The sequence below is a fragment of the Prionailurus viverrinus genome, chromosome B3 (assembly GCF_022837055.1).
Source record: "Prionailurus viverrinus isolate Anna chromosome B3, UM_Priviv_1.0, whole genome shotgun sequence".
NCBI lineage: Eukaryota > Metazoa > Chordata > Mammalia > Carnivora > Felidae > Prionailurus > Prionailurus viverrinus.
Genome location: NC_062566.1, coordinates 82,384,583 through 82,408,216, shown reverse-complemented (window position 1 = coordinate 82,408,216; position 23,634 = coordinate 82,384,583). Strand labels below are relative to the sequence as shown.

The window sequence follows — 23,634 nt, the reverse complement described above, 5'->3', positions numbered from 1 at the left end:
TTTATAATATAGTTTTAAATCAGGAAGCATGATGTCTCCAGCTTTGTTCTTTTTCAATATTGCTTTGGCCATTCAGTATCTTTTGTGGTCCCATACATATTTCAGGACTGTTTATTCTATTTCTATGAAAAAATGTTATTGACTCTTGATCTTATTTATTTACCCTTTCTGTTTTAGGTGACCCTCCACTCGGCTTCCTCTGATACCATCAAAGTGGGGAAGGGGAGGTGTGGTCATTACTGATACTTGGGGATAGAAGTCCAAGATCCCCATGTGGTTTCAACTGACAACAGGAGGGGGGGATCTCTTTAACACTCTGTTAAGATTAAAGTCCCAGCTCCACATGCAGTCTTCTTTGATATGACCCTGGCAGGGGTGGAAGAGTGCCTCATTAACTCTTATCAAGAGTTAAGTTTCAATTTCCCAATAGGCTTTTGATGGTGGGGGCTAGGGCCACTGTTTTTCCTTTGGTGTTTAACTGGAATAGAGCAGTTACTGTCTAAAACTTTTCTGTCTTGCTAGGCTGCCCCTTTCCTGGTTCTTTGGCTAAAGAGAGCAGGTTTTTGTTGAGGCCTTTTTTTCCTTTGCCTATCTTTGCTTCTATATTAACAGCTTTTTCAACTCCAAGTCTAGTATATATGAAGCAAAAAAGAAAACCCAAGGAACTAACTCGCAGCCATGTCATTTCTTGGATGCCAACATTTCTAATTAATGTGCTTTGTTCTCCATTTTTCTTTTTTTTAATGTTTATTTTTGAGAGAGAGAGAGAGAGAGAGAGAGAGAGAGAGAGAGAGAGAGACTGTAAGTGAGGGAGAAATAAAGAGAGACGGAGACACAGAATCCAAAGTAGGCTCCAGGCTCCATGCTGTCAGCACTGACACGGGGCTCGATCTCATGAACCGTAAGATAATGACCTGAGCAGAAGTCAGATGCTTAACCGACTGAGCCCCCCGGGCGCCCCTGTTTTCCACTTTTCAAGACTCTTTTATGTTTGTAACATCCAGCATTTTTAATTGTACTTAGCAGGAAGAATAGGGAAGAGTAAAAATACTTTTTCACCATCTTCCCCAGAAGTATAAATCTTGCAACAACTTCCAAGAAACTACCATTTATTAAGTTTTGGCATATTAACAAAGGAAAATATCCATTATTATGTTAAAAGTATGTTAAAGTAATATTTTCCAACTACCTATCTGTGTGAGACCAGAATTTTCCTCATATATTTCAACCAAAACAACCTACCACAAAATTGAATGCAGAAGCAGTCATGAGAATCCAGCCATCTTCCAGCAAGCTACACATTAAAGATTGCAAAACATGTAAGCCAACCCTAGTTTTTTCATTAGAATTTTGTTTTCAAAAATATAATTATTTTTCATAAAAATGCATTTTATGTTAACATATTACTTTATTAGTGTTATTTTTTAAATGTTTATTCATTTTTGAGAGACAGAATGCAAGTGGGGGAGGAGCAGAGAGAGAAAGACACAGAATCAGAAGCAAGCTCCAGGCTCTGAGCTAGCTGTCAGCACAGAGCTGACGTGGGGCTCAAACTCATGAACTGTGAGATCATGACCTGAGCCGAAGTCGGACAGTTAACCAACTGAGCCACCCAAGTGCCCTATTAGTGTTATTTTTAATAAATAAAAAATAAACATTTAGCATTTTCTCAGTTTTAATTCCCAACATTTGTTGTTTGTTTGTTTGTTTTTTAAGTTTATTTATTTTTGAGAGAGAGAGAGAGAGAGAGAGCAAGGGAGGGGCATGGGAGGGGGCGGACACAGAGGATCCTAAGTGGGCTCTGCACTGACAGCCCAATGTGGGGCTGGAACTCATGAACTGTGGGATCATGGCCTGAGCTGAAGTTGGACACTGAACCGACTGAGCCACCCAGGTGCCCCAATTCCCAACAACTGTAAATGTCAATAGATATTACCTACATAAATAATTATTGAGGTCCTCAAAAATTCTTAAGATTACAAAAAGGGTCCTGAAACCAAAAGGTTCAAGAGCTGTGAGGTAGAGAAAAGTACTATTAAGGTAAGCTCTTACTTCCTCTCCCAAGAGTTGTAGGTGTGGTTTCTGAGCACGCTGTCTAGTTCCTTGTGCCAAATCAGGTAGTATCACTGGTGGTGTTGGAAGAATGGCAACATGTTCTTGATTATCACCCACAACAGGATTTCCTTGCAATATTCTACAGTATGATAAAAAACAATACATTGGTTTGTTAGGTCACTGATGAGACTCATTTCATATCTCTGCTGAAATAAACACACCGACATTTGATATCTGTAATAAGCAGAAATTGTGCAGAAGTCAGACAGTCTGAAATGGGAAATAATTCAAAATAATTTTTCTGTGGTTCTGCATACATTTTAATAGTAACCTTCATGATGGTTTTACTATATTAGAATAACAAATTCATCCTGTAAAAGTCTGATTACAAAAGAGGTAAAAAGGTCTCTACCTTCTGATGGTTAACCTGTTCCCCACTCAAAGCCCATAGGAAATGGTCTCATTTCTTAGAGTGAAGTAAAGTGTCAGCCCAAGAAGGACTGCCTTCTCACATTAAAGTTTTCTCTTCTTGATTCACATCTTGCCAAGATGAACAAAAAATCTATGGCATTTATCTTCCTTTCTAGGCTACAAACTATATATATATAAAAATTATATAAAATTATACAGAAAATATAAACAAAAATTATAATACAAAAAATTATAATATAAAAATTATAAACAAAAGTCTTAATTAAGCCAAAGACATAAGCTAAATGAAAATTTGAAGGCAAGATGTGTCATTAATGACTAATTTATGAACTGCTTTAAAATACATTAATTTTGTATTAAATTTGGTATTAATTTGTACTAATTTTTATAATTACTGTAAAAGAATTATAAAAGGATATAAAATGAGCCTGCACAGACTATAGCTATATCAATTTCACACGGAAGCCAGTGTTCTACTTTTTGATATACCCTTATGTGAATAGGCAATCACTTTATGAGTCATCAAATGTGAAGACTAAAAGTTCACAAACCACCCAACTCACTTTAGTTACTTAATAATATGCTGAAACCTTCATATTCTATCATACCAGCTCTTAGAAAAAACAGGTCCACCCAAAGTTAGGCTCATGGAAATAGGGCTTGCCAAAGTAGAGTCATGGAGAAAAGCCTCCTATCCCAACTAGTCAAATATTTGAATTCAAAGAGAAGATAAAGTTCAACTGCCAATATGGTGAATATAGTAGACGGCCACTCAACACCCAATTACCCTCCTTCTAATGTGCTTTCCTGAACTACTGAGGATGAAGAAGTAAAACTCTCTTGCAGCCAGTGTCCTAGATGTGAGTTAGGATCCACTAATGAGATGCACTCAGCATACAATTTGGAAAGCAGAAAGTTCTGATGTTTTTGTTAGCAAACAGTCATGGCAACATCGAGTTCTACTATAGCAGTGTTTCAGTTAATAGTAGTCCTTTTGCAGGTTGCTTTTCTTTTTTGGGGGGGGAGGGGCAGTGAGCAGCGAGCATATCAAACAGACATACCGTGGTTTCAGAGTCTAAAGCTGTAACAATAGAGGCCACCAGATCCCTGAATCATAGCTAGGGTGGTATGTTGCCAGTACTGGCTTCCAGATTTACTACCTTCCTGACTATGCTAGAAGCAGCAGCTTCCTTGGCAGACATTTAAGCATGCTGTGTGTCATCTCTGGAAACCCTCCCTGCCTACAGCCCACTTTCCCAATCTTTCCATTGGTTTTATAAGCATCAAATTCTCATTACTAACTCCCTCTTTGCCTAAAATAGCTAAAAAATATTTCTGTTTTCGTCAACTGAATCCTGAATGGTATGTATAGGAAAAACAAAGAACAGGGTGAAGTCTACTGGCTGCAATAGTGAGCCAAGAGACTACATATATCAAAGTCAGTATTTCTAAGATCATGAAGGACAGGCATAACGTAAGAAGCTACCTTGAGGCACTGCTGTATTTTTATCTAGCTCTAAGCCAAAACCAAGGTAGTAAGAGTAATTCCCAACTTACTGTCTTTTCACATTCCAAATGTGCACTAATGACGCTGACAGTGTGGTTGGTGGGAAGAAAAATGAAAGAAGTCATTGGAGTGCATAGTGTTGGTAGACATGTATAGAGGACCTTAGTGAAAGGCTACCCAAGATTAGCAAGTGTTCCTACAGGACAAAGAGTAATCAATTACTTTGAAAATTTTCTCCAGACTTTCCCTTCTTCCTTCTTTATATCCAGAGAGAAGAGCTAATCCTTTCTAGAGTTCATTCTCCTGTTTGGAAAACACCATTTCGGATTGAAAATCTCTTCATATCCAATCTCTCCATCACTTCCAGCAGTAATCACTGGTTCTGCTCCTTCTTCCATGGTGTCTCTCCTGTCCACTGCATTTTCTCTCATCTGAGTCCTACGATATCATCTTTGCTGGTCCCTTACCTCTAGACCTTCCCTTCTCCAATCCATACTATATACCCTGCCAGAGATGTCATCACTCACCCCCTTTCCAAATACTTTAATGACTATATACACTGTATAAACCTAAACTCCCGGGCTTTGCATTCAGGGTCCTCCACAGTCTGGATACCATCCACTTGCCAATCCTACTGCCCTCCCCTAACTCCTGGCCCAGCCTACATTCACTATGTAGAAGGTGCCTGAGGTGCTGAGATTACTTAGGGACAATAGGGAAGAGAGGCAAACCAGATTACAATACAGTATGGCTATGAAAATAATGAAAAGAAGGCTTGCAGATTGCAGCTCCCTCATGAAACGTTTATAAATCCCCCTCTGCCCAGTCAAAATTCATCTTTGCTTCCCTAGTTTTTCTGCTGCATTTGATCGGATCTTTCATTGTAGAATATGCTATTTTTTATTCTGTGTATCTTTTTCACAGTAGACATAGACTGGTTTGAAGAGAAAACTGATTCTTATTCATTTCCTATCTTCTGTGATGCAAATGTAGTACATACTGAATACATATTGTATTTTGGCTCAGCAAGAAAAGTCTCACAGCCTCTGTGAGTTCCCAGTCCCAGACTCTATCCCAGGGAACTGAGAATCACAGGTCAGCATGATGTATTGCAGTGGTTCTCAAAGTGTGTTCCCTAACGCAGCATCATTAAAATCACATACAAACTTGCTAGAAAATGCAAATTCTTGGCTGCCCATTATACCTAATGAATCAGAATCTCAGGGTAGGACTCAGTCATCTGTTTTAACCAGCCCTGCAGATGATTCTGATATACACTGAAAACCAGTGATGTACTACAATCTTTCCTAAAACAGCCTGATTCTAAGAATATCCTGGGAGCTTGTCAAAACTATAGCTTCCCAGATACCTCCTCTAGAGATTCTAATTCACATGTGGGGTAGGTCACTTCTCCTTCCTAGGTCTCAGTTTCTCCATCTATCTATAGCAACAGTGATCAGGTCTTTCAGGGTCTAATGCTTAGAAATAATATATGTGAGAAATGTCACATTGTACATGTTCAATTATTAAGTAATTAGTAAGTGGCTGATATTCAATTATTATTGCTATTATCATTGAGGATATTAAATGAAGGAAACATGCCCACCTCTCTCAGAGTGAGTTAAGTTTCTTTACTTGTCCCCCATGGGCCAGAGATATAACATACGTTTCTTATTGTAGGTTGCTATCAAAGAAGTTTAGAAAACATTTGCTCTAACCTGTGAACACTTTTTAAAAATCTCTGCATACATATTCTACGAGTCACATAAAAGAGAACATGAGCTCTATCCTATGAAGCATAAAGAAGGGTTCTCCCTCCAGCACTCTCCCCTCTTCTTGGATGTGACTCTAACAGAGAAGTTCCCCCGTCACATCTTTGCTTTCCCTTCCTTACTGAACTTAAAATCTTGCTTGTTGGGGTACAAAACCTGTTAAAGGCTTCACAGGATGATGCTCACAGTTGCTTTTATACAACTCAAAGAAGAGGTGTACAGGGATATTTTCAGAGTGCTCATGTGCAAAAATTGTGTCACAAAATACAGGCAATAGAGTATCATATTCCACACAACATTTTTAAAGTACTTGTCACAAGCCACTGAATTGATTTCACAACCCCTTATTAGGTCACAATCTACAATTTAGAAAATAGTAACTTACAAAGAATATTATTTGAAAAGCAAACTCCTAGATCTAGAAAAGACTTTAAGAGTTCATCTTCTTGAAGATTACAAATAATTTTCTTTACTATAGTCTTCAAAATCTGTAGCAGACGTAATGAACACTTTGAACACTTTTTAAAAATTGAGGGAACCATAATCTTAATAAAATGATAAATCTAAAGGAGAATAAGAGTATAACTATGTAGATTTTATTTTTTTACAAAATATGATTAGGGAAGTGGGGGATTTTATTTTTAATCATTGTAACTTCATTGTTACATGCAAACAGTGACATCTGGTGGAATGATATTGCTTTGCTTTAAAAAATTTCAGCTTTCACATGTTGACAGTTATGAAATCAGATAAATGTCCAAGTAATTCCTGTTTTTAAATATCTATATAAAATAAAAAATACATGGGGCGCCTGGGTGGCGCAGTTGGTTAAGCGTCCGACTTCAGCCAGGTCACGATCTCGTGGTCCGTGAGTTCGAGCCCCGCGTCAGGCTCTGGGCTGATGGCTCGGAGCCTGGAGCCTGTTTCAGATTCTGTGTCTCCCTCTCTCTCTCCCCCTCCCCCGTTCATGCTCTGTCTCTCTCTGTCCCAAAAATAAATAAACGTTAGAAAAAAAAATTTTTTTTAAATAAAATAAAAAATACACTAATCTAATAGCTTATTAAACTTTTATAGTGCATAGTAAAATGACTTCTGTCATTCCAATCTGTATTTTTTAAATATGCTGAAGTCTTCCTTAGGTATAAGGGGTATTTGTTAAAAATGGATACAATGGAAATCTAACTGAGGTTACTATTGATTCTACTTCTAACTCCATCACCAACTGTGATTTGGACTGCAAAATTTACCCTCAGTTTCCTCATCCATAAATATGAGAGGGTTAGGCTAAAAGAAGGATAAGATCCTCTTATGGCTCTAAAACATGTACTTTTGTGACATATGCCCATCTAGACCTCAGACAGGGATTAAGTCTTATGTGCTTTGGCATAATATCTTGGGTCACTGCCTGGAGTATGTACCAAGGAAAAAGCTAAGTAAGGTATGTGGGTAGGGCCAGGATTAGATTTAACCATTGAGGAATGGAAGACAATGCAGGAAATGGGGAATAGTGGGGGAACGTCAGTTCCAGATACCCACGGTGGAAAGTAACATACAGCAGAAGATAAAACACAATATTCCAAATGTAGTATGAGAGACCACAGGTGGTGGTACACTAGAAGTAGTATCAGAAAGTTCCAGCAAGGGATGATGGTTCATTCTAGTAGGGAGAAACCAGTAATGGGAAAAACAAAACCAGGCAGTATTCAGTGCAAGCTACAAGTAAATAAGTAATTAATATCAGGAAAGTCTACCATATTTAGCAAGGTCCCAGCCCTGGCCTAGTACTCAGAAATAAGATTTCAGTTCTTAGCAGGGAACAAGCACTATAAGAACTTCCACCCCAATAGAAGCAGAAGCCCTGCTTCCAATACTGGGTCACAATGGATCAAATAACAAAACACAACTGTAAATAAAATCTCTCAAATTTTATTTGAGATCTCAAATAAAAATTTTATTTGCATATCTCAAATTATTCGACTAGAGCTCCTCAGATTCTTCCTAGCTTACATCAAAATTGGTTCTGAAAACGAGATGAGAACAAGTATTCAGAATGAAGCATGAAAAGAAAAAAACAAGACGGTCTTCACAAGTTCACAAAACAGTGGAATATAATGGAAACCACATTTAGAATCGAAAAGATCTAGGTCTGAATCTTAGCTTTTACCAGCCCTATACACATGGACTAGTCACTTACACCTACTTTGAACTACATTTTCTTCACTTGGGAAGAAAATACATAATTTTCCATTTTCATATTCAAATATCAGCAAAATATTTAGAAGATTCAGATAAAATCTTTAAAATGCAAGTGCATTTTATATAGTTGATTTGTCAACTATAGGTAGTAGAGATAGTAAGTCAAAATAATTACCCATGTGCCTGTATTTCAGTTTTAAAGTAAAAATCTTCAAAGGAATATAAACTACGAAAACAACACCCTTAATGTCATTTTTGTAAAATGTATATGTAAGTGCATGCACAGAAAAAAAAGGCCTAGAATAATATTTTTAAATTTTTTTATGTTTATTTATTTTTAAGAGAGACAGTGCAAGTGGGGGGAAGGGCAGAGAGACCCAGGGAGACACAGAATCCAAAGCAGGCTCCAGGCTCTGAACGGTCAGCACAGAGCCCAACACAGGGCTTGAACTCATGAACCATGAGATCATGACCTGAGCCGAAGTCGGATCCTTAACTGACTGAGCCACCCAGGCGCCCCTAGAATAATCTTTATCATATAGAATAAACACTGGAAAAGGTCTGCTTCTGGTATAATAGTCTTAACAATCACAGAGAAAATGTGTAAAGGCAAAATTCTCATAACCGAATCCACCCCACCCCCAACACCTTTCAGGATTCTGAATGACTAAATTAGTAATATAAACCTGCATCTTCTGGTGCTCCTACTTAAGATCTAAACATAGTATTCTAGGGACACCTGGGTGGTTCAGTCAGTTAAGCATCCAATTCATGATCTCACAGTCATGGAATTCAGCATGGAACACAGAGCCTACCTGGGATTCTCTCTCTCTCTCTCTCTCTCTCTCTCTCTCTCTCTCTCTCTTCTTTCTGCCCCTTCCCTGCTTGGGCTCATGCAAGCACTCTTTCTCTCTCAAAATAAATAAATAAATCTTTAAAAACTTTTAAACTCTATCTTTTTTTAAAAAAAAGCAATCCATTCCCAAACATGTTCTAGTGACATTATTTAAGGCAAAACTTAAAGTCCTATAAGCATCCAGGAGGAGTAGAGAAGAAACAGATTACTTGCAAATAAAATGAAAACAGGCTGCTTTCAGATTTTTATTTCATAACATCAGATATCAGATGATACAAACAATAAATACATAGATAAATGTCAGCAAATATGACAGATTATAGGAAACAGCAAAGAACTAAAACAAGAGAGAATACAAAGATGACAAAAATAATACCCAGTATAACTGATAATGGCAATAAATGCATATGGGGTGATCCAACCTGTTACAAGAAAAAAATTGATTGGCTTAAAAAATATTCTAGTCTATGCAATCTACAAGCAACACAACTACTAAAGATTAAAAATAAAAGGGCAAACATACACCATATAAATAAAGCAAAAAATAGGACAAAGTGTAGTTTTACTTTTTATGGAATTAGTGTACAATCTATAATGAAAACAAAAGGACTACACTTAACAATTTCTTGAATTTTCTTCCACACATACACAAAAATGTATATATAATCACATATCTGTTTATTTACTTCTATCTTCTTTGAGTGCACAGAGCACTACCTCGTTCTTAGTCATGATTGCAATGCATCCCATCACTGGATGCACCATAAAAAAATATTCTATTGATAAGCACCTAAGTTATTTCCAGTTTTTAGTTATTATAAGGACAATGAACACCTTTCTGCATGTATTTTAGTAAATTACAGTCATCAGCATATAGATGACATTTAAAGCCACGGTCTTGGATAAGATCACTTTGGTAAGTATGGGAGAAAAGAGGTGCCAGTATAAGTTTGGGCACCCCAATGTTTTGAAATCAAAAGATAAGGAGACACCAGCAAAGGAGACTTGAGAAGGTATAGCCAGGGAGACAGAAAGAGAACCAGAAAAGAGTATAGTCCCAAAGGTCAAGAAATTAAAGGGTTTTAAGGAAGAGTTAATGCAACTGTGCCAAATGCTACTAAAAAGTCAAAATGAGGACTGTGATATCTTACAGCAAATCTGATCATGTCCTTCTTCCTCAAAAAACTCTATCAATGTCTTCCCAATACACTGTGAATAAGAATCTCTCCCCCAAAGCCTCATATACATGCCCTCACACACCTACAGAGAATCTGTAAAATCCTACATGATCTGATTCATGCCTTCACTCAACCTCCACTGCATCACTGCTCTTCCCGTTCTCCAATGCTGGACTTCTTTCCAATTCTTAGATGAGTTCCAACTGTCCACAGCTGACTCTCAAACTTCAATATGCCTTCAAATCATCTGCTTTTTTAACAAGTTCCCAAGTGATGTTGATTCACTCTCAGGTTGCAATTTAAGTATCAATTCCTCAAACCTCCCAAGATGATCAGGAAATCTTCCAGTCTCCACAGCACCCTGCACTTCTGCATATTAATTATCGCATTCACGATAAGTAATTTACCACCTTTCTTCTTTGCCAATCTCCATATTCTCTGAGGGCAGGGATTATTTCTCTTGTTAGCAGATGCTTCCCTAGGGCCTAACTCTATGCCTGCCACACAGTAGGTACAGAAAAAATATATGCTGATTGATTTAAGTGATTAGTCGGATCCATATTTCTTGACATGGAAAGATAATTACAACACAGTTAAAAAAAATCAGGTCACAAAACTTACACAGCATTATCCCAGTTTTGTTCTATCTTACTTATTTTCATACAGAAAAGTCTGGAATCATGTATTTAAGAATGTAAATAGTATTATCCTTGGATAGCAAGATTTTGAATAATTGTAGGGTTTTTTGCATTTGCTTGCATATTTTTCACATTTACTAAAGTATTGTGTTTTTATTGTTATTTTATAACAATAATAAATAAGAGGAATTATTTTTGTTTAATTATTTTGAAATTAAACATTAAATTCTGACACTTAACCTTTGGTTTTCCAATTATTGCAGTTGCCACTATTTTAACATATGGAGCTAACAGTCTGTCCACATTTTTTCAAAACACGGTTAAGAATTTCTTTTGTAACATGAAGCCAAGTGGAGAGTTAGGTCTGGGATCTATAGCCTAAGCACTGCTTCCCACCAGGAAGCTGGCTGTAAGGTGAACCTGACTTGAGAAGGTCAGCCAATGTTTGTAAGACAGCATTTTTTGCCAACTCTTTCTTTATTGATGCTGGATCAACAAAATACACAAGCAATTTTACATAGACAAGTCAGTAAAATAGGACATAAGTCCATAAACAGACTCAATAACACATTGGAATTTAAGGTATGAGAAGCTGCCATTTCAAAATAGTGAGGAAAGAGGATTTATTGACAATAATGATATTATGCAATTGACTAGTCACTTGGTGGGGGGAGGAATAATGCTTATTCTTCTCATCAAGTTAATTACAGATGGATCAAAGTAAGCTATAAAATGATAGAAGAAAATATGAGAAAATACATTTAAGTGTAAGTGTAGAAAAGCCGTTACTAAGAATGAAACCAAGACTAGAACGCATAGAGAATGACTGCTAGTTTTTACTACATAAAAATTAAAACTTCTGGAGAGCATAAAACACCATAAGAAAGGTAGAAAGCAAACAACAAAGTAAAAGAAAATGTCTACTATATATAACAAATAATTAAAATCTTTAATATAAAAAGATCACTTATAAATCAATAAGAGATGAATGATGACCCAACAGAATATGAATTGATAATTCTCAAAAGGAGAATAACCAAAAGACATCACCATCATTTAAAGTGAAAAAATATACAGTAATAAAAAGATATGTTTCCTCATCAGATTAGGAAAAAAATGAAGCAGATTGACAATTAGTTATTTGATAAGGGTAAAAGGAAATGGACATGATAAATTGTTGGTAGAGTATAAGTCTGAATAATTTTTCTGGAAAGAAGTCTGGCAATATGCATCAAAAATTTTAGAGCAAGGGGAGTCTGGGTGGCTCAGTTGGTTAAGCATCTGACCAGCTCAGGTCATGATCTGGTGGTTCATGAGTTCGAGCCCTGCGTCGGGCTCTGTGCTGACAGTGCGGAGCCTGCTTGGGATCTTGTCTTGCTCTCTCTCTCTCTCTCTCTCTCTCTGCCCCTCACCCACTTGTGCGGGGTCTCTCTCTCTCCCCCAAAAATAAACATTAAAAAAAATTTTAAAGCAAAAAGTTTAATAATTCCACACTTGAAATCTTCTTACATTGCAGCTTGGTTAAGTTAGTGAATAATATGAAAATATTTAAATGTTCACACACAACCCTGAGTGAAAAATCAGTCTATAGAATGTCATACATGGTTTAAACACATGCACACACAGGAGATGTTACAGGGCTATTCACCAAACTGTTAACTTAATCTAAGTGTTTAAACACTTTTAATGATTTACCTTATTTTAAAACACCAAATCTAAAATTCCATGCTAAGAATTCTAACAAAACAACTATAAACTTCTCTTTAAAATACAGAAACTTTAAAAGCAAAATTATAATTCATATGAAACATTTTTATAGTTCTCAACAAAATTGCTGTTTAGCAAAATAAACATAAGTTTGAGCAATATATTGCTCTTTTAAATAAACTTAAGTATGTACCTATCTAGTCCATTAAAATATCCTTGGTGTTTGCCACAAGTAACAATTACTATATGGAGAATTGGGAAAGCATTAAAATTATATAACCACAAATACTGTTAGGCTTCATAGTTAACTGTTCATCTCACAGAAAAAGCAAAAGCCACCAAATGAAAGGGTATTCATTTTGTGTTTACAATTACCTTTCTTGAGAACACTTATTAGTGCAGAAAAAAATTATACATTTCTCTGAACTTGTAGGCTCAGCAGACAGATATATTTTGAAAAGGTTAAGCTATGTTTAGCAAGGTAATCCTCAAGAGATGGATGCCAGAGAATTAAATATTCAGTGCTTAAATTAACTTCTTATTTGGTACTTAGGAACAAATTGCCAAGAATTATCATCCTCAAATAGAACATTTATTGACTCTCTTGGAGAAAGCAAGATCTACTTGAAGAAAAAAAATTTTTAGAATTCAAAAGATACCAGTATTTTTAACACTTTACATGACTACTAGAAGCTGTGACACCTCAAAATGATGCTTAGCTACAGTGCTAATGGAAATGACTCAAAACAGTGGGTTCATGACTACTAGATTATGGTTATACCTTTATTTTCCACTTTCAGCTTTAGGCTTTCCAAAGACTACACTGCAGAACTGTTATTTTCTACCAGAGAAACTGGAACCGTTTGGAAATTTCCAAAGTTTTTCACATATAATTTGTTTCAAAAATTTCAAAACACTTACCTGATAAAACTAAAAGACAGGTGTTTAAGATTTTGAGTAGCGAATAAATCTTTGAAAAACATTTTTGCCTAACTAGAAAATAAACATGAGAATGGCCCTCTTTTAGGAATTCAAATTGAATTTCATTGTGATTACTGAACACAGGGAAACCAGATGTTTATTTATTTTTAAAAGAGAGAGAGCATGAGCAGGGGAGGGGCAGAGAGAGAGGGAGACAGAGAATTTAAACCAGGCTCTGTGCTGTCAGCTTAAAACCAGACATGGCGCTTGAACTCACGAACCATGAGATCATGACCTGAGCAGAAGTCGGATGCTCAATGACTGAGCCACCCATGTGCCCTCAGATGATTTTAAAGCTTGAAAGAATGCAGTAAAAGTATTAACAATTATCACTAAAAGTCAAGTTTGAGGAAATGAGCTCAGAATACACCATGAAAAGAGTTGAGAAGTTACTAATAATTCTGTGATAGTTTGTGTAATTAAAAATGGTCTTTTAAAATATTCTCACAGGTCTAAAATACTTAAAATATAATACTTAAAATGTCTCTATTTAAATTTAACTTAATATTTAATGTTTTGAATATTCTTAAACATGCAGTAGGTGATTTTTCAGGATTCCTACCAGCTCTTATGAAAGGCAAGAGACTTAACAAATATGCATTCTCAATGGGCAGGTGATACCAATCCCAAAGGGGTGAATGTTGGTGCCTGGGGAGGGAGATGATGAAAGCTTACTCTTTTTATGTATATGGCATGTGCGTATGTGCACATACGTGCGCGCGCACACACACACACACACACACATGACCATGAGATGCACAGTATATCCAGGGTATTAAAATGTAATGGGGAAAGGCAATTGGGAGAGAAAAAGTGAAAAAGCCTTCCTTAAATGGTTGATCATAAAAAATTTTGAGAAAAACTAAGTTAGACACATCTGGATTCTTATCATTATCTAGAGATAAGATCTTTGGCAAGCAAACGGATATTATGGAGCCTAAGCTTCTTCAATAATAAAATGGAAATGATGACTGCTTACAGTTGAAGATTTAAAAAGGGAAGATGCAAAGTACATCACACAGTACTAGGAATGTGGTTTCTGCTAAACACATGTGAGCTTCCTTCCCTTTTCTCCTCTCTTTTGAGGATGCTATAAATTACATCCTATCCGCAAAAGAATACTCAGATGCCAAAGGAAAATGAGACACACAGAGAAATGGAAGAAACTCCAGAGGCAATGACTTTTGAACATAATCCCTGGACTCAAGTATTCCCAATGATGGTGTGAAATCTAAAAGACTGACTTTGAATCCAAATCTATGATTTTCTTAACTGTGTAAGCCTGGAAGAGTTGCTTGATTTTTATGAACCTCAATTTTCACATCTGTACTCCACAGAGTTGTTATGAAGAACAAATAATATAAGGTATGTGACACCCTTTGGTAACTAGATGCCACTAAACTAAAGCTACCTTATCATGGGCCACGGTTCATGTTAATAATAGTAGGAAATGAAGACACTATCCTAGACTGTGTACGTGCTGGGAAGGAATGGAAAAGGACAAAACCTGGTCCTCTCTAGTGTCTAAAAACAGAATCGTGTCATCAAAATCTAAACCTCGAAGGTAGAATTTGACAGTTTAAATCCACTTTAAAAGAAAATTACCAGTGGAACTCTTACCTGTCTCTGCACTCTTCATCTGTAGTGTGATCATCTAAGAAAGAGGTTCCCAATATCCCAAGCAAAGTACTGTGACCTTTCTTGTCAGCTGTATGGTACACTCGAGAAGCCAAGTGTAAGTTGACAGGCAGCTGCTGGGCTGGGACACTGGTGCACAGATCATGGAGAGTAGAAGAGGGGTAGTCTTGAGGAATTCTGCAGCAAAGAAAAGAAAGGGGGCTTCTTTGATCATTTTGTGATCTTTTGATATAAAATACATTGACATTGACAGTTTAGGCTCTAAAAAGGGTGTCTAAATGTATAAGATTTAAAACTATAATAATGATTTATAATGAATTTAATATCACAATTGGGGACCCGATCTTCAAAGTTATATATTCAACTTTCTGCTGAAGATCTCAACCTATAGGACTTACAGATACCTCAGAAACATGTTTAAAAGCAAACTCATTACCATCCCACCCAAATGCCTTCTCTCCCAATTTCTGTAACTCCTTTGGTGACACCATATCCAGCCATCATGCATTACTTCTTTGCTACTCTGCTCAAATGCTAATGTCCCTGAAGAGGTAGAACAAGGTAGTACATTATCCATTAACTAGCATCAATAAACCCAAGTTTATGCAGCATCCTCCTTTCCACTATGCTAGAACTTGCCTCTCTCCTGCCTTTCCAAAGTAGAGAAGAAGGCATGAAGATCTTTCTTAATTTCCATTGTCACTTGCCACCCAATGAACAAACACTAATTGAGCAAGAACCACTACTACTCTATGCTAGGTGATTTACACACATTCTCTCCAACTCCCACAATGAACTTATATGGGAGGTATTATTATCCTTATATTAGAGCAGGCTTATTTTGGAGAGCTCATAAAATTAATGAGTAACTGCTAGGATCTAAACACAATGTTGCAGACTATAAGACAACTTTTTTCCTATTACTGCCTGTTAATGACCCCTGAGGTAGATGTAGCCCCTATCCAGTTCTACTCCATCCCCACACCCCTACTAAAATTATACTTTTTTTTTAATTTTTTTTAACGTTTATTTATTTTTGAGACAGAGAGAGACAGAGCATGAACGGGGGAGGGTCAGAGAGAGAGGGAGACACAGAATCTGAAACAGGCTCCAGGCTCTGAGCGGTCAGCCCAGAGCCCGACACGGGGCTTGAACTCACATACCGCGATATCGTGACCTGAGCTGAAGTCGGACGCTTAACCGACTGAGCCACCCAGGCGCCCCTAAAATTATACTCTTACATTAACTAAATGATGACCTTTTCATCAAATCAAACCAAATGAACTTTAGATCATGTTCTCTATGATCTACAAGACACAGCTGACAATATCGATGACCCTTCCTGAAATGGCTCTTTCTTTGTGAGATTTTTAAAACCTGTGTTATCCCAGCTTTCCATCTACCTCCAAAATTCATCATAATTTTATTTAGTCATTCAGTTTTCTTTCTCCACCTTCAAAACTTGGTATAGCTTCCAAGGTTGAACTCCTCTTTGAATATTGGAAAAATAAGCTTCAGTGTTTCAACTATTTCCTCTTGTGCCAAGACCTCCCAAATTTCACCTCCGGTATCACTATCTTACCTAGATTCCTCATCCTTAAGATACAAAAGATTGAGCCATCTTTGAGTCCTCTTCCCTTCACCTGCACATCCTATGAAAGACTGCGCTTCTCTGCTTCCCAGGGCTGCTGCTTCTCCCTCTTCACTTCCAACACACTCCTGTCAAGGTCCTCATCACCTCAGCCTGCATTAGCAAGGGTCTGCCAGTTGGATTGAGTACCACATCCTCTGTCTCTTCCTCTCTTCAATTCCTCCTGCAAAATTCTGCCACATTGGTCTCTAAATACTCCTTTGCCCAGCACAATGGCTCTCTGTTGCTTGCTGCATTCATCTAATTTCCTAAGTTTCAAGGCTCTTAGCATGTGGCCCTACTTCTAACACAGTAGTTAGAGTCAGACTGCCTCTGTTCAAATCCTGTTTAAAATTATTACTAGGTCAGGGGTGCCTGGGTAGCTCATTCAGTTAAGCATCTGACTTCAGCTCAAGTCATGATTTCATGATTCATGAGTTTGAGCCCTGCTTAGGGCTTGCTGCTGTCAGCACAGAGCCTGCTTTGGATCTTCTGTCCCACTCTCTCTCTGCCTCTCCCCTACTGCCTCTCTCTCTCTCTCCCTCTCTCTCAAAATAAATAAATAAACTTAAAAAAATAAAATAATCACTAGGTCGTACGTAAGTCAATTTATTTACATTTTGGCAAATAGGAAATAACATGAGCACATCCTGGATAAAGTTACTTTAAGGAAGAAAGGAATTGAGAACAAACTGATGGCTACCAGAGGATAGGGGGTGGGGGATGGGCAAAAATAGCGTTGTGTGGTGACAGATGGTAGCTATACTTGTAAACATAGTATAACATATAGAATTGTTGAATCACTATGTTATATACCTGAAACTAATGTAACATTCTGTGTCAACCATACTTCAATAATAAGGACTGAATGCATTTAAAACAGTATCTCTCAGGGGCGCCTGGGTGGCTCGGTCAGTTGAGCCTCTCACTCTTGGTTTTGGCTGGGGTCATGATCTCGGCCGTTCGTGAATTCAAGCATGGCCCACATCGGGCTCTGTGTTGACAGCACAAAGCCTGCTGGAGAGTCTCTCTCTGCCCCTCCCCCGCTCATGCTGTCTCTGTCTCTCTCTCAAAATAAATAAATAAATAAATAAATAAATAAATAAATAAATAAATAAAATAAAACAGTGTCTCTCACATGGCAGATATTAGCTATTACATCAGTCTCCAGGACAATTCACAGGTCCAACAATATCTGTCAGTTCCTTCAGTTGTGGATCAAATGCTGCCTATCTTTTTGTCTGTGCTTACACATCCTTCGAACAAGGCCTCCAAGACAAACTTCTCTGCAAAATTTACTGGTTTTTTTAAATATCTCTTTTCATACATTGCCTTCTTCTTGTGCCACCCCTTCTGACCCTTTGTCTAATGGGTTGATGCCAATCTGTCCATCAACTGCTCCATGTGTTCTAGACGGTAGCATACATAGTATGAAGAAGAAAGACTTTAGGGTTGGCTGGGCCTGGATCAGTATCTCAGTTCTAACACTTGCAAGCTATAGCACTGGTCTCCCCGGAGGTCTTCTGTAAGATAAAAATTAAAACCCTTAACTAATGCCTTTGTAAAATCGATAATAAGAAGTCCTGGCCTGTGGAACTCTCAAGAAATGCTTGTTTTATTTTTATTGCTGTTGTTATTAATTTGAACTGGACAGCACCTAACCCATTGCTAGGCACAATATGGACATTACTGAATCACTAATAGAGAACAGTTTATATCATTTCCAAAATAGCATAGGGCTCAACAAAAACAGGACATAAAACATACACGTTTGAATAGGACAAAGCTGCAGGAGCAGGGGGGTGAAGAGAGGTAAAACCAAAGCATTTGGAAATGCCTGAGACAAAGAGACCTAACTGGAGAAGTGAACATGGGTGTCCAGAAAGCCAGGGATCCTGAGAAAGGATTGGGGGAAAAAAAGGAGGGGAGAAAAAAGGTGAGCTCTGATGTCAAGCTCATCCACATCATCGTTCTGTCTGGAACAGGTCCTGGCTAGTGGAATGTACTTGAGATTACATTACCAACTTTTTTTTTCCCTTAAAAAGCATCACAACCAATCTGAATTCCTATGTTCCATCATACTCTAATAACAGATTTGTAAGTGAATCTCCCTAGGTTATTGAGCTAAATAACATCACGTTCCAAGAGATGGATGAATTCCCAAGAAAACAATTTAATGTGGGGGATAGTCATGGGTGAGAAAAGTTATGTAAAAAAAAGGTCTAAATAAAAAGGAGCAGCGAATAAAGGATTTTCAGAAACATTTTTCCAAAATTCCCTTTCATTATATAAATTTCTTAACTATCAGGTTTTCATTCCTCTGCATCTTATTATTTCTCTCCAATGGAAATTTCTCATTTCAATTTTAATGAATTAACACAGTACTATATATTTCAAAAAGATCTACAAATATTTTTGGCATGTTCAAGAAAGGCTGTATGTTTTTATAGCACACTCTCCTTAAACAGGACTATTTGTCATTCTTTGAAACACTAAGACATAAAAAAGAAAAGACTCTGACTCTGTGTGTGGCCACACTACTTTGCTTAATGCACTAAATGCAAGGTTTTTTAGGGAAAAAAATCAAGAACTTTCTGCTTCATTGATAATCTGACAGTAACTATTTATTGAAGGTAAAATACTTGTTGTCTGCTGTCACTATTTGTTTTAATACATAATCTTGCTAACTAAATGAGCTTAAAGCAATGCAGATAAGCAATGGCATGTACAGGGTCACTTAAATGCCAATTTGACTCTTTCATAAACTTTGGAATTCTTTTCCCATGAGTCTACTCTCAGCTACTAAATTGTGAGTAATATCCATTTACAGAGTTTAGGCTGGCCATAAAAAGGTTGTCTTCCATGTCCAGCACACCTTTCAATGCCCTAAGCAACAACAAAAGCTAATAATTAAAGCTTCTTTGAGCCCTAATAAAGAGTTGAATGAAGAAGAGTCTAGAATAAACCAACCCATAAAAGCCTAGTGGTAAAATAAGGAAAAAATCAGTTTCAGCAAGGTGATTGGCAAAAGATAAGCCCATAAATCTAACTTGCATTTACACATTATTCAAAATTGTGGTTGTATCCCTGTGTATTAAGAATTTCCATTAAAAATGGGGGGGGGGGGAATAAAACATGATATAATGGTAGAGAAAAATAAGGTCATCTAAATTACCAAATTGGCCTATAAACATTTTATGTTGGGTTAAATTTTATTTCATTTTGCCATAACAAAATTAACCAATATAATAAGCAGTTAATACAAATTATGCATTACCGTGACCAAAAATATCATATCTGACATGTTAACATTTAATTTTCCTTTGTCTCAAAAAGAGCTATTTTTATTATAGTTATATCATTGTTATATCATTAAACTAAGTACATTGGTCAAAAGCATTAATAGAAAGAAGTGTGAAGTATAGCATATATATCCTAACCATAATATCTGATACCAACTCTTCCTGTGGGAAAGTTTAACTTAGATCTCATATATGAATTTCCTCAATATTTCTTCTTCCTTTAAAAATGCATGTTCAGTTATCAATGCTACTGACAGTAAAAATTGTAAACATAAGGAAGTTACTTTTTTTTAGGTAGTTTTTGATCCTGTTGGGGTTTTGTACACCTTCCTTGTCTCTGTTGTGGAATTCCTAATTTACTTTTTTGTGTTTGCTTAGCTTCTTTTCCTCTGATTTGCAAAAATTCTGATGATTTCACCTTCAAGAAAATATAAAGTATGCTGTTAAGGAAAGTTGTAACATGAAAATTAGATCTTTCTCTCATATTTAATGGTTTATCTTATATTGAAGCTCCTAATTTTTATATATATTTTATAACAGAATATAAACCCTAAAGGTAAGTTGATATTTTCCTCTAAATCCTTGCCTAGGTTTTCACATATACATCTCAATAGCAATAAAAATACTAGTACCATATTTATCTGTACTATTTTATTTATTGCCTTAAAACTATTAAAGAAGAAACACAAGATATTTTTCCTCCATAAATCTTCTCTTCTTTTTTTTTTTTTTAATTTTTTTTTCAACGTTTATTTATTTTTGGGACAGAGAGAGACAGAGCATGAACGGGGGAGGGGCAGAGAGAGAGGGAGACACAGAATCGGAAAAAGGCTCCAGGCTCTGAGCCATCAGCCCAGAGCCTGACGCGGGGCTCGAACTCATGGACCGCGAGATCGTGACCTGGCTGAAGTCGGACGCTTAACTGACTGCGCCACCCAGGCGCCCCAAATCTTCTCTTCTTGATTGGTATTTTTTCTTTAAGATTTTATTTTTTTAAGTAATCTCTACACCCAATGTGGGGCTTGAACTTAAAACCCCGAGACCAAGAGTTGAACGCTCCACTGAGCCAGGCAGGTGCCCCTTGATTGATATTTTTAATAGAACTTGCGCTTAGTCTCTTTAAAAGTTTGGCATGACTGGTGGTTGCAACCACAAGCCAAAATGAATAACTGTTTTGAGCAATGTTTATCAATTTGTACTTATTATACTATTGTATTGTTTTCTATTTCTACTATTTGAGAAAAATCAAACGCATTTCTGTTTCTTAAATAATTGCCTTTTAATCATTATAGGTATTAGTAGTATTGTTTTTCTAGATTTCCTAGAAAATTTGCAGAATTCGTGATAAAAGTTCATCTAAAAATATTTTTTCTCTGTTGGTTGCTTTGTTTGTTTGTTTGTTTGTTTTTAAGCTGGCTTTAAGGAAGAAAGCAGAGAGAACTTCCTTAGGGAAAGCAGAAAGATATGGTTGAATAAGTAGAAGGAGGCCAAATAAAGAGAGGTTCTCCTAAATTAGGTCCAGGGTTTGGGCTCCCTGCAGTAAATAGGAGAGAGCTATTGCAATTTCATAGGTAAAGAAGTGATGATGAATAAGAAAAGCTCAGAGTACAGACCATTCCATCTCACTACCTAGTTAATGTTTGAATTTCCCTAAAGTTTCTCCACCTAATGGTCATCTATCCTGGCTTGAACACGATGAGGAAAAGAGGACTTGGATATATCCAAAGGCAGCCACTCTCTCTGAAACTCTCCCAGTTTGTTTCTTTGTTTGTTTGCTTGCTTGTTTGTTTGTTTGTTTGTTTGTTATACAGCCTAACAATTTTTACCCACCAGTCTCATTTCAAACCTCAGGAGCACACAGGTACAATCTAGCTCCTTCCATTTGATTGACAATCAAATATTTGAATACAGCTGACTCTCCTGGACCCATTTTCTCCCTGATAAACATCATCAGTCCCTTCAATTCTGCCTTACATGTTTCTGAAGTACTGTGCTTTTTCATCTTGAATGTTCTCTTCCAAACGGTCTCCAATTTGTCAGTGTCGCTCCTGGGATTGGATACCCAGATCCTAACACAACATTTGAGGTGTGATGTGATCAGATTAACCAGGAGAAAGATGATCCTCTTTTATGGTATTCGTCAATCAGCACAAACTATGATTGCACTTACCTTCCTATCACAAACCTAAGTGATAGCCTAAAACTCTGAGGTCTTTTTCACATTTGCTCTACATCACGTCACCTCATATCTATGCACTTAGCCTATGGACCCAAGGGCAGAACCATTCACACATTTATCCCAATTAAATTTCATCTGAGGTCTGGCCAACCAAATCTTACCAATCTCATTGGGATGTTATCTAAAAATCCAATCAGTAAATCTTCCATATTCTCATCCAAATTACTAGGAAATATGTTGAATTAGACCCAGCCCTATTGCAGTCCACTAGGGACTCTTATGACGAGCTGTGCATCCTTTGCATAACTAATTACAAATCCATCTAGTAGTTCACCTGATTGCACTCTTGTCTACAAAACTGTCATTTGGAAGCTTACATAAATGGATTGCTATAATCCAAAGGCTAATAATAATAACTAATGTTGATTGAGCATTCCTGTAGGCCAAGCTCTTCACCATGATAGCCTTGCATTGAACTCCAGGTCTAACACTTTTCTGATGTTCAGTCTAGTAATTCTAGAAAAAGAAATAAGGTTGGTCTTCTGTAGCTTGTCCTTAGGAAACTCATGCTGGCTCCAAGTGATGGCTGTTTCCTCTTATAAGCAGTATACAGGGGCTCTTACAAGGTTGTTAAAATTCTTTTAATGAATCATTTAATCATTCCAGAGTTTTATCCAAGATCAGTGCATACATACAGAAACCATAACCCTTATCCTTAAAAAAATAAAACTCAGATTTTCAGCTGCCAGTCTCCAGGCTTCTAGGTCCTCTCCTACTAACTACAGCACCTCCTCAAAGCTGCTGCTGACAGGGGTGCAACAGGCTTCAACCTATATATCTGAGCTGACAGGCTCAGATATCGAAGTTAACTCTGAAAATCTTTAACCAATCTTGGGCTTCAAGTTTCTTTTATCATTTCTTTTTCTTTTCGTTCTAAACTAAAGATTATTCTCCTTGTCATATTTAAGAGAAGCAAAGTACAAGTTTATCAGCTTCCTTTTCTCTATGTCATATTTCTGTTTATTTAAAACTTCAGCCTTTTCCCAAAATTAAATTAAGGTAGCTCTGTCACATGTTGTCATCACATTATTCATCCATAATGACAGGGCTATCCTTCCTTTTTTCTCTCTTTGCTCTTAAACTAATATGAAAAAAAATACTTTTTTTTTTATTCTTAGCATGATTCACAGGCCTAAACACATTCTGAATCTTAGGGTTTTTGATATAATTGTTACAGCCACATGCCACTTTTATGTTTATCTATGGATGTGTATTTCTTCTTTCATCTTTTGTGTATTTTTAAAACTCTGAATGGAATAGATCACTCATAACTGTTTTCTGAGAACTGGAGGGATTTAGAGCATCCCACATCTCTTAAACTTTCTTCCATTTAGAATCTCAGGACATGTGGTATCTACATTTTGTACAGACTTTTTACCCTTTTCCTTCCTAAAATGCTCAACAATCCTCTCACAAGCCCTTGTGTCAGTCATTTCTTCATAGTCACCATTATCTAATTTGTCTTTTTTATTTAATTTATCTAAGTCATGTTGGTCATGACTT

General features: G+C 36.8%; 1 protein-coding gene across 9 annotated transcripts in view; it reads right to left on the bottom strand.

The window, feature by feature from the left end:
• Positions 1–23,634, bottom strand: part of TTC6 (tetratricopeptide repeat domain 6) — a 220,081-nt gene that overhangs the window by 108,307 nt on the left and 88,140 nt on the right. For all 9 annotated transcript variants that reach the window (XR_007153077.1, XR_007153078.1, XM_047863339.1 and 6 more), the window contains 3 exons: positions 20,177–20,310; positions 14,943–15,137; positions 2,053–2,194 (listed from right to left, as the gene is read on the bottom strand). Coding sequence is in view for 7 of the 9 variants with exons in the window: in XM_047863339.1 (XP_047719295.1) it covers positions 2,053–2,194; positions 14,943–15,137; positions 20,177–20,310 (471 nt within the window). In the remaining 2 variants the exon portion in view is untranslated. The remainder of the gene's footprint in view (positions 1–2,052; positions 2,195–14,942; positions 15,138–20,176; positions 20,311–23,634) is intronic.